A 15,099-nucleotide genomic window follows, 5' to 3' on the forward strand; every position below is an offset into this window, starting at 1 on the left:
GTCGTACCACTCAGGAAGGAGACACGTTCTGTCTCCTAGATATGAACGTACTTTGGTGCGAAAAGTGCAAATCAATCCCAGAACAGCAGCAAAGGACCTTGTGAAGATACTGGAGGAAACGGGTACAAAAGTATCTATATCCACAGCAAAACGAGTCCTATATCGACATAACCTGAAAGGCCGCTCAGCAAGGAAGAAGCCACTGCTCCAAAACCTCCATAAAAAAGCCACACTACGGTTTGCAACTGCACATGGGGGACAAAGATTGTGTTTTTTGGAGAAATATCCTCTGGTCTGATAAAACAAAAATAGAACTGTTTGGCCATAATGACCATCGTTATGTTTGGAGGAAAAAGGGGGAGGCCTGCAAGCCGAAGAACACCATCCCAACCGCAAAGCACGGGGGTGGCAGCATCATGTTGTGGGAGTGCTTTGCTCCAGAAGGGACTGGTGCACTTCACAAAATAGATCCCATCATGAGGGAGGAAAATGATGTGGATGTATTGAGGCAAAATCTCAAGACATCAGTCAGGAAGTTAAAGCTTGGTCGCAAATGGGTCTTCCAAATGGACAATGACCCCAAGCATACTTCCAAAGTTGTGGCAAAATGGCTTAATTTTAAGGACAACAAAGTCAAGGTATTGGAGTGGCCATCACAAAGCCCTGTGGTCTGGAATTGTGAAAAACTGAGTTTAAATGTATTTGGCTACGGTGTAAGTAAACTTCCGACTTCAACTGTATCTATCTGCCACCACTACAGTTTCAAAACAAAAGGAGCATCAATGAGTCTCTCTAAAGACAGATACATCTAAAAGAGATACATCTCATTTCACACATTGAAGGAGACAGCTGTGTAGCAGCGTTCACATCTCCACAACCCAGGACCTGGCCACTGTAATAGCATTACAAAAGACTCTATCCATCGGCAGCAGTCAGGGGCGGAGGCGGTCCACAACCCGGACATTCCACAATAAATATCACAGTATACTAGCTGCTAGGAGACTTAATTGGTACAACAACAGATGGCTCAATTGCTATTTGGGACACACACGTTTTTGTCTCATTTGGGAAGAAATGCTTAGCGAATCAGAGAGGAGGATGCAGACGTCTCAAAGCAACAACAACAAAAAACACCCTCATGTGTAATACGTTTAAGCGGATGATATTATAAAGAAGACTAACTGAAGTCACATTTCCTTTCGTGGAGTTCAGAAACAGTCGTCATGTCTTCATTGATATCTGTTGTGCCAGTCTTTTTGATGTTGAAAAGGAGAACGTAATAAGTCTTATGAGCAAAACCAACATATTCAGCCTTTTGGGTAAAAATGATTCCTTTGGGACAACACTGTTGGGACTCAAGAGTTTGAAGGCACTTATCCAACCTTGTGCAGGCCAGGGGTTATGGCTTTCATGCACCTCCCAAAATAATTCCACTTCATAAATTGTTAAAACGAGTGGCAGTTGTACAGTTGACCCACTCTCCATTTCAGGCCACAGGCTTAAATAATATAGTCAAACTTAATGAACATTTAAGTGTCTTTTAACTCAGTCTTCTGACTAAAGTACAGTTGATGAGACACAGCTGGATATCTGAGCAGAGAGAAAACACTGACAATGTGGCCGACAAGACACTTAAACATGTACAATTAGGGTATAACTAACTGTTAGGGTATAACAAACTGTTAGGGTATAACAAACTGTTAGGGTATAACAAACTGTTAGGGTATAACAAACTGTTAGGGTATAACAAACTGTTAGGGTATAACTAACTGTTAGGGTATAACTAACTGTTAGGGTATAACTAACTGTTAGGGTATAACTAACTGTTAGGGTATATAACTAACTGTTAGGGTATATAACTAACTGTTAGGGTATATAACTAACTGTTAGGGTATATAACTAACTGTTAGGGTATATAACTAACTGTTAGGGTATATAACTAACTGTTAGGGTATATAACTAACTGTTAGGGTATATAACTAACTGTTAGGGTATATAACTAACTGTTAGGGTATATAACTAACTGTTAGGGTATATAACTAACTGTTAGGGTATAACAAACTGTTAGGGTATAACAAACTGTTAGGGTATAACAAACTGTTAGGGTATAACAAACTGTTAGGGTATAACAAACTGTTAGGGTATAACAAACTGTTAGGGTATAACAAACTGTTAGGGTATAACTAACTGTTAGGGTATAACTAACTGTTAGGGTATAACTAACTGTTAGGGTATAACTAACTGTTAGGGTATAACTAACTGTTAGGGTATAACAAACTGTTAGGGTATAACAAACTGTTAGGGTATAACAAACTGTTAGGGTATAACAAACTGTTAGGGTATAACAAACTGTTAGGGTATAACTAACTGTTAGGGTATAACAAACTGTTAGGGTATAACAAACTGTTAGGGTATAACAAACTGTTAGGGTATAACTAACTGTTAGGGTATAACTCTTTGACTCAAGGAGATTCATTATTGTGCCGGTGTCTCTGTGCAATCTGCCGCAGTCATCCCCCTCTTCAAAGGGGGAGACACCCTGGACCCAAACTGTTACAGACCTATATCCATCCTGCCCTGCCTATCTAAGGTCTTTGAAAGCCAAGTCAACAAACAGGTCACTGACCATCTCGAATCCCACCGTAAATTCTCCGCTATGCAATCTGGTTTCCGAGCCGGTCACGGGTGCACCTCAGCCACACTCAAGGTACTAAACGACATCATAACCGCCATCGATAAAAGACAGTACTGTGCAGCAGTCTTCATCGACCTTGCCAAGGCTTTCGACTCTGTCAATCACCATATTCTTATCGGCAGACTCGGTAGCCTCGGTTTTTCGGATGACTGCCTTGCCTGGTTCACCAATTACTTTGCAGACAGAGTTCAGTGTGTCAAATCAGAGGGCATGTTGTCCGGTCCTCTGGCAGTCTCTATGGGGGTGCCACAGGGTTCAATTCTCGGGCCGACTCTTTTCTCTGTATATATCAATGATGTTGCTCTTGCTGCGGGCGATTCCCTGATCCACCTCTACGCAGACGACACCATTGTATACACTTTCGGCCCGTCATTGGACACTGTGCTATCTAACCTCCAATCGAGCTTCAATGCCATACAACACTCCTTCCGTGGCCTCCAACTGCTCTTAAACGCTAGTAAAACCAAATGCATGCTTTTCAACCGATCGCTGCCTGCACCCGCATGCCCGACTAGCATCACCACACTGGATGGTTCCGACCTTGAATATGTGGACATCTATAAGTACCTAGGTGTCTGGCTAGACTGCAAACTCTCCTTCCAGACCCATATCAAACATCTCCAATCGAAAATCAAATCAAGAATCGGCTTTCTATTCCGCAACAAAGCCTCCTTCACTCACGCTGCCAAGCTTACCCTAGTAAAATTGACTATCCTACAGATCCTCGACTTCGGCGACGTCATCTACAAAATTGCTTCCAACACTCTACTCAGCAAACTGGATGCAGTTTATCACAGTGCCATCCGTTTTGTCACTAAAGCACCTTATACTACCCACCACTGCGACTTGTATGCTCTAGTCGGCTGGCCCTCGCTACATATTCGTCGCCAGACCCACTGGCTTCAGGTCACCTACAAGGCCATGCTAGGCAAAGCTCCGCCTTATCTCAGCTCACTGGTCACGATGGCAACACCCATCCGTAGCACGCGCTCCAGCAGGTGTATCTCATTGATCATCCCTAAAGCCAACACCTCATTTGGCCGCCTTTCGTTCCAGTACTCTGCTGCCTGTGACTGGAACGAATTGCAAAAATCGCTGAAGTTGGAGACTTTTATCTCCCTCACCAACTTCAAACATCAGCTAGCTGAGCAGCTAACCGATCGCTGCAGCTGTACATAATCTATTGGTAAATAGCGCACCCATTTTCACCTACCTCATCCCCACAGTTTTTATTTATTTACTTTTCTGCTCTTTTGCACACCAATATCTCTACCTGTACATGTACATCTGATCATTTATCACTCCAGTGTTAATCTGCAATATTGTAATTATTCGCCTACCTCCTCATGCCTTTTGCACATATTGTATATAGACTCCCCTTTTTTCTCTGTGTTATTGACTTGTTAATTGTTTACTCCATGTGTAACTCTGTGTTGTCTGTTCACACTGCTATGCTTTATCTTGGCCAGGTCGCAGTTGCAAATGAGAACCTGTTCTCAACTAGCCTACCTGGTTAAATAAAGGTGAAAAAAAAATGAAAAAAAAATCACCTACAGCAGTGAACTAAAAGGGTTAAGTAATGGCTCTATTTATTTGACATTTTTTGGGGAGAGGATCAGATTTAATATTCCAGATTGTGGCTTCCATCAATGCAATTGTCTGCATCATTTCCAATCCCCCCCATGTATTGTTTTGTATACAGTACCAGTAAAAAGTTACACACCGTGAAATAACACCTATGGAATCACATAGTAACCAAAAAAGTGTTCAACAAATCAAAATATATCTGGATTTGTTTAACACTTTTTTGTTACTACATGATTCCATAGGTGTTATTTATAGTTTTGATGTCTTCACTATTATTCAACAATGTAGAAAATATTAAAAATAAAGATAAACCCTGGAATGAGTAGGTGTGTCCAAACTTTTGACTGGTACTGTAGATTAATGAGCCAGATGGGTTTAAGGTCCAGTAGCATATTTAAAATGATACACCTTCCTTGCTGATCTGTTTGAACAGATTGCACATTGGGATCAAAATTATTGTTCATTAATATCATCACCCCTTTTGAGTTTCTTGCCCATGGGAATAGTATATTTCCTGTAAACAATAGATATTATATTCCTTCTTTTTTAGCCAGGTAAAGACTGATCGTCTTTTCTTATTATCTGCTAAACCATTACAATTATAACTAGCTATACTTATTTCAGCACTTACCAAAATGAGATTCAAGGATTGATTATACTTACCATAATATATGTTTGTAAACTTACCATTAAGAAGTATCATGATAAGTGAGTGTCCATATAGCTGTATCATAATATTTGCACTGTTAAGCATACTCAAATCAAATCAAATTGTACTAGTCACATGCACCGAATACAACAGTTATTACATTACCTTACAGTGAAATGCTTACTTACGAGCCCCTAACCGACAGTGCAGTTGAAAAAAATATGGATAAGATTAAGAGATAAAAGTAACAAGTTTTAAATTTATTTTTACCTTTATTTTACTAGGCAAGTCAGTTAAGAACAAATTCTTATTTTCAATGACGGCCTTGGAACAGTGGGTTAACTGCCTGTTCAGGGGCAGAATGACAGATTTATACCTTGTCAGCTCGGGGGATTCAAACTTGCAACCTTTCGGTTACTAGTCCAACGCTCTAACCACTAGGCTACCCTGCCGAGCAGCAGTAAAATAACAATATCGAGACTATACACAGGGGGGTTCCGGTACGGAGTGAATGTGCGGGGGCACCGGTTAGTGAGGTAATATGTACATGTAGGTAGAGTTATTAAAGTGACAATGCATAGATGATAACAACAGAGAGTAGCAGCGGTGTAAAAGGGGGGGGGGGGGGGGGTCAATGCAAATAGTCTGGGTAGCTATTTGATTAGGTGATCAGGAGTCTTATTGCTTGTGGGTAGAAGCTGTTTAGAAGCCTCTTGGACCTAGACTTTGCACTCCGGTACCGCTTGCCGTGCGGTTGCAGAGAGAACAGTCTATGACTAGGGTGGCTGGAGTCTTTGACAACTTTTAGGGACTTCCTCTGACACCCTGGTATAGAGGTCCTGGATGGCAGGAAGCTTGGCCCCAGTGATGTACTGGGTCATACGCACTACCCTCTGTAGTGCCCTGCAGTTGGAGGCCGAGCAGTTGCCATACCAGGCAGTGAAGCAACCAGTCGATGGTGCAGCTGTAGAACCTTTTGAGGATCTGAGGACCCATGCCAAATCTTTCCCAGTCTCCTGAGGGGGAATAGGTTTTGTCATGCCCTCTTCACGACGGTCTTGGTGTGCTTGGACCATGTTAGTTTGTTGGTGATGCGGACACCAAGGAACTTGAAGCACTCAACCTGCTCCACTACAGCCCCGTCGATGAGAATGGGGGCGTGCTCGGTCCTCTGTAGCTGCAACTAAGTAAACTTCCAATTACTCTCCAATATCCCACCAGCTAAAACCTACCCTCATCTCAAGTTGCGTTGTTGTCCCAGTGACTGGTCGACCATCCCTGTACACATGGATCCTAGGGCATTTAAGAGATAGGGTCCATCCTTTAAAAAAAACACATGGCGACACCTACAGTAATGTCTCTTTTGGTAAACAGCGATCCCACTACTTCACTTAACCCTACAATGAGGAGGATAGCAGACGTGTGTGTGTGTGTGATGGCTGAAGAGCGGGAATGCCAGTGGCCAGCATAACTCAATAAGAGCAGAGCACTGGGTTGAGATGATGACTGTCACAAGATGAAGGACACAAGTTCGCACTCCTCCAAATAGATTCAATTAGGGCCCTTTGTGTGGACGACCATCTCGGCTGAATCCCAAATGACACCTTATTCCCTACATAATTCACTACTTTTGACCAGAGCCCTATAAATCCCAGTCAAAAGTAGTGTTCTAAATAGGGAATAGGGTGCCATTTGGGACACCTTATCAGTACAGATCAAATGATGTAACCCACAATGCCAAGGGATTCCCCGCAGGCCCTATTGGCTGACAAATTCTATTAGAAGATTAATGTCTTGTCGTGTCGTGTCCCTTGTATATATTGTTTTTTTAACATATTTTTCTTCGCATATCTTTTAAAACATTTTGCTAAACCTCAACTTCTAAATACTCTCCTGCAACCTGCCTCACCCAATGTAACTATTTTTTCTAAAGTATTTATATTTACTTTGGATCCGGAACCCCTCAACTGAAGCTAGCCAGCTAACTACCAGCTATCAGTCAGCAAACCATTGCTAGCGGTCTTCAGCTAACCGGTCATCAGCTAACCTTTAGCTCGGAAAGCTCTCGCCAGTTCGAACAACGCGACTCTAACCAGAGCATAAGGGACCTATTATTTTTTTATCACCGGATTCCCACCGGATTCCCACCGCAAACGGAACATTTTCAGCTGGATCTTCACAACTAGCTATCTAGCTAACCGCAACCCTGGATGATTACTTCTGGCTAGCGTTTCCACCCACTTAGCTTGAAGCTAGCCCGGCCAGAGCTCCTGTGCTACCACCGAAGCATACTCCTGGGCTACAATATCCGGACCCACGACCGGTCTATCGATGTCACCGCATGAAGAGGAATAAACAGACTCACCCCATCATGACGTCCCCCAGAGGCTAACTTTCTAGCCCTTGCTATCTCCTTGCTTGCTAATTCGGCCTGCTAACTGCTAGCTTGTTTAGCCCCGGTCCGCTAACTGCTACCTTGTTTAGCCCCGGCCTACTAACTGTTAGCTTGTTAGCACAGGCCTGCTAATCGTCTGAATCGCCGCGTCCCAAACACTCATTGGATCTATATTTACTTTCTATCTCTTTTCGATTTTTAATTTGTTTATACCTTCCGGTAACCTGCCTCACCCAATGTGATACGGAATCGCTATTATTTGTAATTCTTAGAACACACTCAAGAACCTCCAGAAGCTAACCAGCTAACTAGCTACAAGCTATTTAGTCATTGTTAGCCACTGCTAGCGGCTTTTACCTTTTACCTTCTGCACAGCCAGACAGTTTTTTTAACCTGGATAACACTCGCCAGTCCAGCTTCCCTGCCCCATCCACCGCTGCCCCCTGGACACTGATCACTTGGCTACATAGCTGATGCATGCTGGACTGTCCATTAATCACGGTACTCCATTCTGCTTGTTTATGTTTTATCTGTCGGCCCCAGCCGCACTCAGGCTCTGTTTTCTTGATATATAATACCATCAATTAATTATGAGGGGAAACAAAAGGAGTAAACAGCACAGTTGTGAGGTTTACTTTCATTCAAGAGCTATCTCGAGAAACACTACGAAGGCAAAAAGTGAGGTGACTTCTTTCTTGTCTTTTACCAAACACTTGGAGTGCTGCGGCCGCCTACTGCAATTCTGCCAGTGGAGATCAGGACTATGAGCCAGCATCCTAGTCCCAGAAAGAGACATGAGGACTATGAGCCAGCGTCCTAGTCCCAGAAAGAGACATGAGGACTATGAGCCAGCGTCCTAGTCCCAGAAAGATAAATGAGGACTATGAGCCAGCGTCCTAGTCCCAGAAAGATAAATGAGGACTATGAGCCAGCGTCCTAGTCCCAGAAAGATAAATGAGGACTATGAGCCAGTGTCCTAGTCCCAGAAAGATAAATGAGGACTATGAGCCAGTGTCCTAGTCCCAGAAAGAGACATGATGACTATGAGCCAGCGTCCTAGTCCCAGAAAGAGACATGAGGACTATGAGCCAGCGTCCCAGAACAGAGAGGAGACTGTAAACACACAGTAGGTTAGTAATTGTTCCTCACCAGCTGAGGAGTCCGGCGGTGACGGCGGACCAGGTGACACAGCAGGAGTTGGGGCTCTTGCTCTCCTCCTCCTCATTGTCTTTCCGACAGCAGCACAGGCAGCTCAGGTAAATGGCCAGGCAGAGCAGGTTCAGGCCCAGCCCTGCAGCCACCATACAGGCCAGGAAGATTAATGACTACAGGGAGAGATGGAGAGAGAGAGCGATGGAGAGAGGGGGATATGGAGAGAGGGGGATATGGAGAGAGAGTATCAGGTGTATCCATCCTAGAGGGGGACCTCAATCATTTCCAGACCCAGGGACACATACTAGCCTGTGGTGACCTAAATGCCAGAACTGGACAGTAACCCAACATTCTCAGCACAAAGGGGGACAAACGCCTACCTGGAGGTGACAACATTCCCTCCCAGATATGCCCCCCTACACACAATTACGACAAAACTACAAACAGCTCCTGCAGTTCTGTTGCACACTGGGTCTGTACAGTGCTTCGTGCAAGGTTGGGGATTAACGGATTACATGTAATTACAGTTACCAATAATACATCGGTAACTGTAATCTGTTACGTTACCAGCAAAAATATTGTAATCATATTACAGATACTTTTGAAAAACTATAATGATTACTTCGTGGATTACTTTTAAATTCAGGACATATATAAATATGTAATAAATATAAATAAATAAATATATATATACACACATTTGTGTGTGTGTGTGTGTGTGTGTGTGTGTGTGTGTGTGTGTGTGTGTGTGTGTGTGTGTGTGTGTGTGTGTGTGTGTGTGTGTGTGTGTGTGTGTGTGTGTGTGTGTGTGTGTGTGTGTGTGTGAGATATATATATATATTATTGAAGATTATACACTTGAATGCTGATTGGCTGACAGCCATGGTAAATCAGACCGTATACCATGGGTATGACAAAACATTTATTTTTACTGCTCTAATTATGTTGGTAGCCAGCAATAAGGAACATCTGGGAATAGTGACATATGGCCAATATACCATAGCTAAGGGCTGTACGCAGGCACTCCTTATTGCGTTGTGCATAATTACATCCCTTAGCTGTGGTATATTGGCCATATACTACACCGCCTCATACACTATTGCTTAAATATAACTTATAAATGCCTCATGAGCTTAGTTCAACTGCCACACTCCATGAGAACCCAAAATATAAGCCACTTTTCAGTAGTGCTCAAAGCATGCCATTCCATGAGCGCTGCATTTATTTTTCAACTCATATTAATGAGCCAAATCAGTCATCCATGACAACAAAATCATAAACAGAGTAGGGCTGGCTAATAAGTCCTTAGTTTTGGGTTATGCTCGGGTAGAACAATTTGCCTAATCTATCCTTCCATATTTCCAAGTCCTATTCTTTTAGATCAAGGGTTATAACATTTATTGGAATGACTGGAATTCTGATAGACTTTGGTTTTTAATGTAAAGATATAATGTAATCGTATTATTATATGTAGAAGAAAGCGATGGGTTAGAAGAAGCCCAACATAACCAACCCATAAAGTAAAATGTAACATCCATATATGTCCAGCTATGTAAACTTTAACATTGATTTATCCTGTAATAGATGTGGTTCAATTGGTAACATACATTTTTCTCTTCATCTAATGCCTCTTAAATTAAGGAAAAGTAAGGGTAAGGGAAAGTAAGGGAAAGTAATCTACAAATCACTGAATGTAATCAGATTAAGTTACTGAGTTTGGGTAATCCAAAAATTACGTCACTGATAAAAAATGTGGACAGGTTACTAGTAACGGATTACATTTAGAAAGTAACCTACCCAACCCTGGCTTCGAGGGACTCTTAAGGTAGGTACACCGACAGCTCATCCCTTGGCAGTAGTACTGTAGATGACTTTATCACTGACCTCAACCCAGAGTCTCTCAGAGCGTTCACAGTCAGCCCACTGACACCTCTATCAGATCACAGCAAAATAACATCACTAAGAAAAAAAGAAAACAGCTCAATGTGATTAAAGAATCCATAGAATGAAATCACTTCTGTGAAACAAACAACATGAAGAGCTACCTATCCAAAATGGAGATGGAAAAGCCACTTTTGAAATATGTTCGGCTCTATAACAAAAGAGCCCCAGCAAAAACATCTACAAATGTTAGAATCGCTATTAAAGTTTACCAGAACCCACTGGATTCTCCAATTACACTGAAAATATAAACCCTCCAACCCAAATGGTATGGTATCCTAAATCAAATGAAACATACGGACCACAAACTCCAATTTGATATACTTAAAGGTCATCCTCAGCTCTGGCATCCTCCCCATATTTGGAAAGAAGGACTGATCACCCAAATACACAAATGTGGAGATAATAACCCCAATAATTATAGTGGAATCTGCGTCAAGAGCAATCTCTGAAAAACCCACTACAGCACAATCAAAATAAATACAATTTGATTTGTCACCGAATACAGTGAAATGCTTACTTACAAGCCCTTAACCAACAGTGCAGTTAAGAAAAATATGTTTACATTTTCTTTTTAAATAGCTAAGTAAAAAAATGATATATACAAATAATTAAACCGCAGCAGTAAAATAACAATAGCGAAGCTATATACAGGGGGTACCGGTACAGAGTCACCGTTTAGTCGAGGTAATTGAGGTAGTATGTACATATAGGTAGATAATGCATAGAAATAAAACAGAGGAGCAGCAGGGTAAAAGAGGGTGGGTGGGGGCAAAGAAAAATAGCTGCTGAGGAGTCTATAGCTTGGGGGTTAAAGCTGTTAGGAAGCATTTTGGATCTAGACCTAGCACTCCGGTACCGCTTCCCGTGCGGTAGCAGAGAGAAAAGAATATGACTAGTGTGGCTGGAGTCTTTGACCATTTTTAGGGCCTTCCTCTGACACCGCCTGGTATAGTCCTCGATGGCAGGCAGCTGGGCCCCTGTGATATACTGGGCAGTACTCACTACCCTCTGTACTGCCTTGCGGTCGGAGGCTGAGCAGTGCCAAATCTTTTCAGTCTCTTAGGGGGAATAGGCATTGTCGTTCCCTCTTCACAACTGTCACAACTGGTGTGTTTGGACCATGATAGTTTGTTGTTGATGTGGACACCAAGGAACTTTAAGCTCTCAACCTGCTCGACTACAGCCCTGTTGATGAGAATGGGGGTGTGCTTGGTCCTCCTTTTCCTGTAGTCCACAATCATCTGCTTGGTCTTGATCACGTTGAGGGAGAAGTTGTTGTCCTGTCACCAAACGGCCAGGTCTCTGACCTCCTCCCTATAGGCGGTCTCATCGTTGTCGGTTTAGACTCCGGGTCCTTAGCTTAGTGATGAGCTTTGAGGGCACTATGGTGTTAAACGCTGAGCTGTAGTCAATGAATAGCATTCTCACATAGGTGTTGCTTTTGTCCAGGTGGGAAAGGGCAGTGCAGAGTGCAATAGAGATTGCATCATTTGTGGATCTGTTGGGGCAGTATGCATATTGAGTGGGTCTAGGGTTTCTGGGATAATGGTGTTGATGTGGGCCATGATCAGCCTTTCGAAGCACTTCATGGCTACAGAAGTAAGTGCTATAGGTCGTTTTGTTTTACCCCCAAGCCATAAGACTCCTGAACAGGTCATCAAAAGGCTACTCGGACTATTTGCATTGTGTGCCCCCCAAACACCTCTTTTTATGCTGCTGCTACTCTCTGTTTATCATATATGCATAGTCACTTTAACTATACATTCATGTACATACTACCTCAATTGGGCCGACCAAGCAGTGCTCCCGCACATTGGCTAACCAGGCTATCTGCATTGTGTCCCGCCACCCACCAACCCCTCTTTTTACGCTACTGCTACTCTCTGTTCATCATATATGCATAGTCACTTTAACCATATCTACATGTACATACTACCTCAATCAGCCTGACTAACCGGTGTCTATACGTAGCCCCGCTACTTTCATAGCCTAGCTACTGTATATAGCCTGTCTTTGTGTGTTGTTTTATTTCTTTACCTACCCATTGTTCACCTAATACCTTTTTTGCACTATTGGTTAGGGCCTGTAAGTAAGTATTTCACTGTAAGGTCTACACCTGTTGTATTCAGCGCACGTGACAAATACACTTTGATTTAATAATTTAGGCAGGTTACCTTAGTGTTCTTGGGCACAAGGACTATGGTGGTCTGCTTGAAACATGTTAGTATTTTAGGCTCAGTCAGGGACAGGTTGAAAATGTCAGTGAAGACACTTGCCAGTTGGTCAGCGCATTCCTGGTAATCCATCTGGCCCTGCGGCCTTGTGAATGTTGACCTGATTAAAGGTCTTACTCACATCAGCTACGGAGAGTGTGATCACACAGTCGTCCGGAACAGTGGATGCTCTCACGCGTGTTACTTTCCTCAAAGCGAGCATAGAAGTAATTTAGCAATTTAGCTCATCTGGTAGGCTCGTGTCACTGGGCAGCTCGCGGCTGTTCTTCCCTTTGTAGTCTGTAATAGTTTTCAACCCTGCCACAGTCGACGAACGTCGGGGCCGGTGTAGTACGATTTAATCTTAGTCCTGTATTGACGCTTTGCCTGCTTGATGGTTTCGTCGGAGCGCATAGCTGGATTTCTTATAAGCTTTAAGCTTTCGGGTCAGAGTCCCATTCCTTGAAAGCGGAAGCTCTAGCCTTTAGCTCAGTGCGGATGTTGCCTGCAATACATGGCTTCTGGTTGGGGTATGTACGTACGGTCACTGTGGGGATGATGTCATCAATGCACTTATTTATGAAGCCAGTGAATGATGTGGTGTACTCCTCAATGCCATCGGAAGAATCCTGGAACATATTACAGTCTGTGCTAGCAAAACAGTCCTGTACCTTAGCATCTGCTTCATCTGACCACTTTTTTATTGACCGAGTCACTGGTGCGTCCTGCTTTAGGTTTTTACTTGTAAGCAGGAATCAGGAGGATAGAATTATGGTCAGATTTGCCAAATGGAGGGTGAGGGAGAGCTTTGTACGCATCTCTGTGTGTGGAGTAAAGGTAAAAAAAAATCCTCTGGTTGCAAATTTAACATTCTGGTAGAAATGAGGTAAAACAGATTTAAGTTTTCCTGCATTAAAGACCCCAGCCACTAGGAGCGCCACCTCTGGATGAGTGTTTTCCTGTTTGCTTATGGACGTATATACAGCTCTTTTAGTGTGGTCTTAGTGCCAGCATCGGTTAGTGGTGGTAAATAGACAGCTATGAATAATATAGATGAAAACTCTCTGTAAATATTGTGGTCGACAGCTTATCATGAGATACTCCACCTCAGGCGAGCAAAACCTCGAGACATCCTTAGATTTTGTGCACCAGCTGTTGTTTTCAAATATACACAGACCACACCCCCTTGTCTTACCAGAGGCAGCTGATCTATCCTGCCAAAAAAGCGTAAAACCCGCCAGCTGTATGTTATTCATGTCATCGTTTAGCCACGACTCGGTGAAACTGTCATGTTTTGTCTTATATTGTCTTGTCATTTTGCTTTTCCCTCTGTTCGTTTTCCCCCTGCTGGTCTTTTTAGGTTCGTTCCCCTTTTTCTCTCTCCCTTCCTCTCTCTCTTCTCTCTATCGTTCCATTCCTGCTCCCAGCTGTTCCTATTCCCCTAATCAATCATTTAGTCTTCCCACACCTGTTCCCTATCTTTTTCCCTGATTAGAGTCCCTATTTCTCCCCTTGTTTTCCGTTTCTGCCCTGTCGGATCCTGTCTATTGTTCACCGTGCTGTGTCTGTGTATCGCCCTGTCGTGTCGTGTTTCCCTCAGATGCTGCGTGGTGAGCAGGTGTCTGAGTCTGCTACGTTCAAGTGCCTTCCCGAGGCAACCTGCAGTTCATGATCGAGTCTCCAGTCTGTTCTCGTCATTACGAGTGGAATTGTGCTTTATGATTGTATTTTTACTTTACTGGATTAAAGACTCTGTTTTCGCCAAGTCGCTTTTGGGTCCTCATTCACCCGCATAACAGAAGGATCCGACCAAAGAATGGACCCAGCGACTACAGACGCTCGTAACACTGCCGTCGAGATCCAAGGAGCTATGCTCGGCAGACACGAGCAGGAATTGTCTGCTGCTCGCCATGCCGTGGAGAACCTGGCCGCTCAGGTTTCCGACCTCTCTGGACAGTTCCAGAGTCTTCGTCTCGTGCCACCTGTTACTTCCTGGCCTGCCGAGCCTCCGGAACCTAGGGTTAATAACCCACCTTGCTACTCCGGGCAGCCCACGGAGTGCCGCTCCTTTCTCACCCAGTGTGATATTGTGTTCTCTCTCCAACCCAACACATACTCTAGAGAGAGAGCTCGGGTTGCTTACGTCATTTCACTCCTTACTGGCCGGGCTCGAGAGTGGGGCACAGCTATCTGGGAGGCAAGGGCTGATCGCTCTAACAATTACCAGAACTTTAAAGAGGAGATGATTCGGGTTTTTGACCGTTCAGTTTTTGGTAGGGAGGCTTCTAGGGCCCTGGCTTCCCTATGCCAAGGTGATCGATCCATAACGGATTACTCTATTGAGTTTCGCACTCTTGCTGCCTCTAGTGAGTGGAACGAGCCGGCGCTGCTCGCTCGTTTTCTGGAGGGACTCCACGCAGTGGTTAAAGATGAGATTCTCTCCCGGGAGGTTCCTTCAAGTGTG

General features: G+C 43.6%; 1 protein-coding gene across 4 annotated transcripts in view; it reads right to left on the reverse strand.

Moving 5' to 3' along the window:
* LOC124038594 (protein tweety homolog 2-like) overlaps positions 1-15,099 on the reverse strand; it is a 157,146-nt gene that overhangs the window by 104,965 nt on the left and 37,082 nt on the right. For 3 of the 4 annotated variants that reach the window (XR_006839379.1, XM_046354643.1, XM_046354644.1), the window contains one exon: positions 8,476-8,651. Coding sequence is in view for 3 of the 4 variants with exons in the window: in XM_046354643.1 (XP_046210599.1) it covers positions 8,476-8,651 (176 nt within the window). In the remaining variant the exon portion in view is untranslated. Of the gene's footprint in view, positions 1-8,475; positions 8,652-10,275; positions 10,430-15,099 lie in introns of those variants that run through there. The other variant, XM_046354645.1, reaches the window with a different exon arrangement.

Source organism: Oncorhynchus gorbuscha, linkage group LG06 (genome assembly GCF_021184085.1).
Source record: "Oncorhynchus gorbuscha isolate QuinsamMale2020 ecotype Even-year linkage group LG06, OgorEven_v1.0, whole genome shotgun sequence".
Classification (NCBI taxonomy): Eukaryota; Metazoa; Chordata; class Actinopteri; order Salmoniformes; family Salmonidae; genus Oncorhynchus; species Oncorhynchus gorbuscha.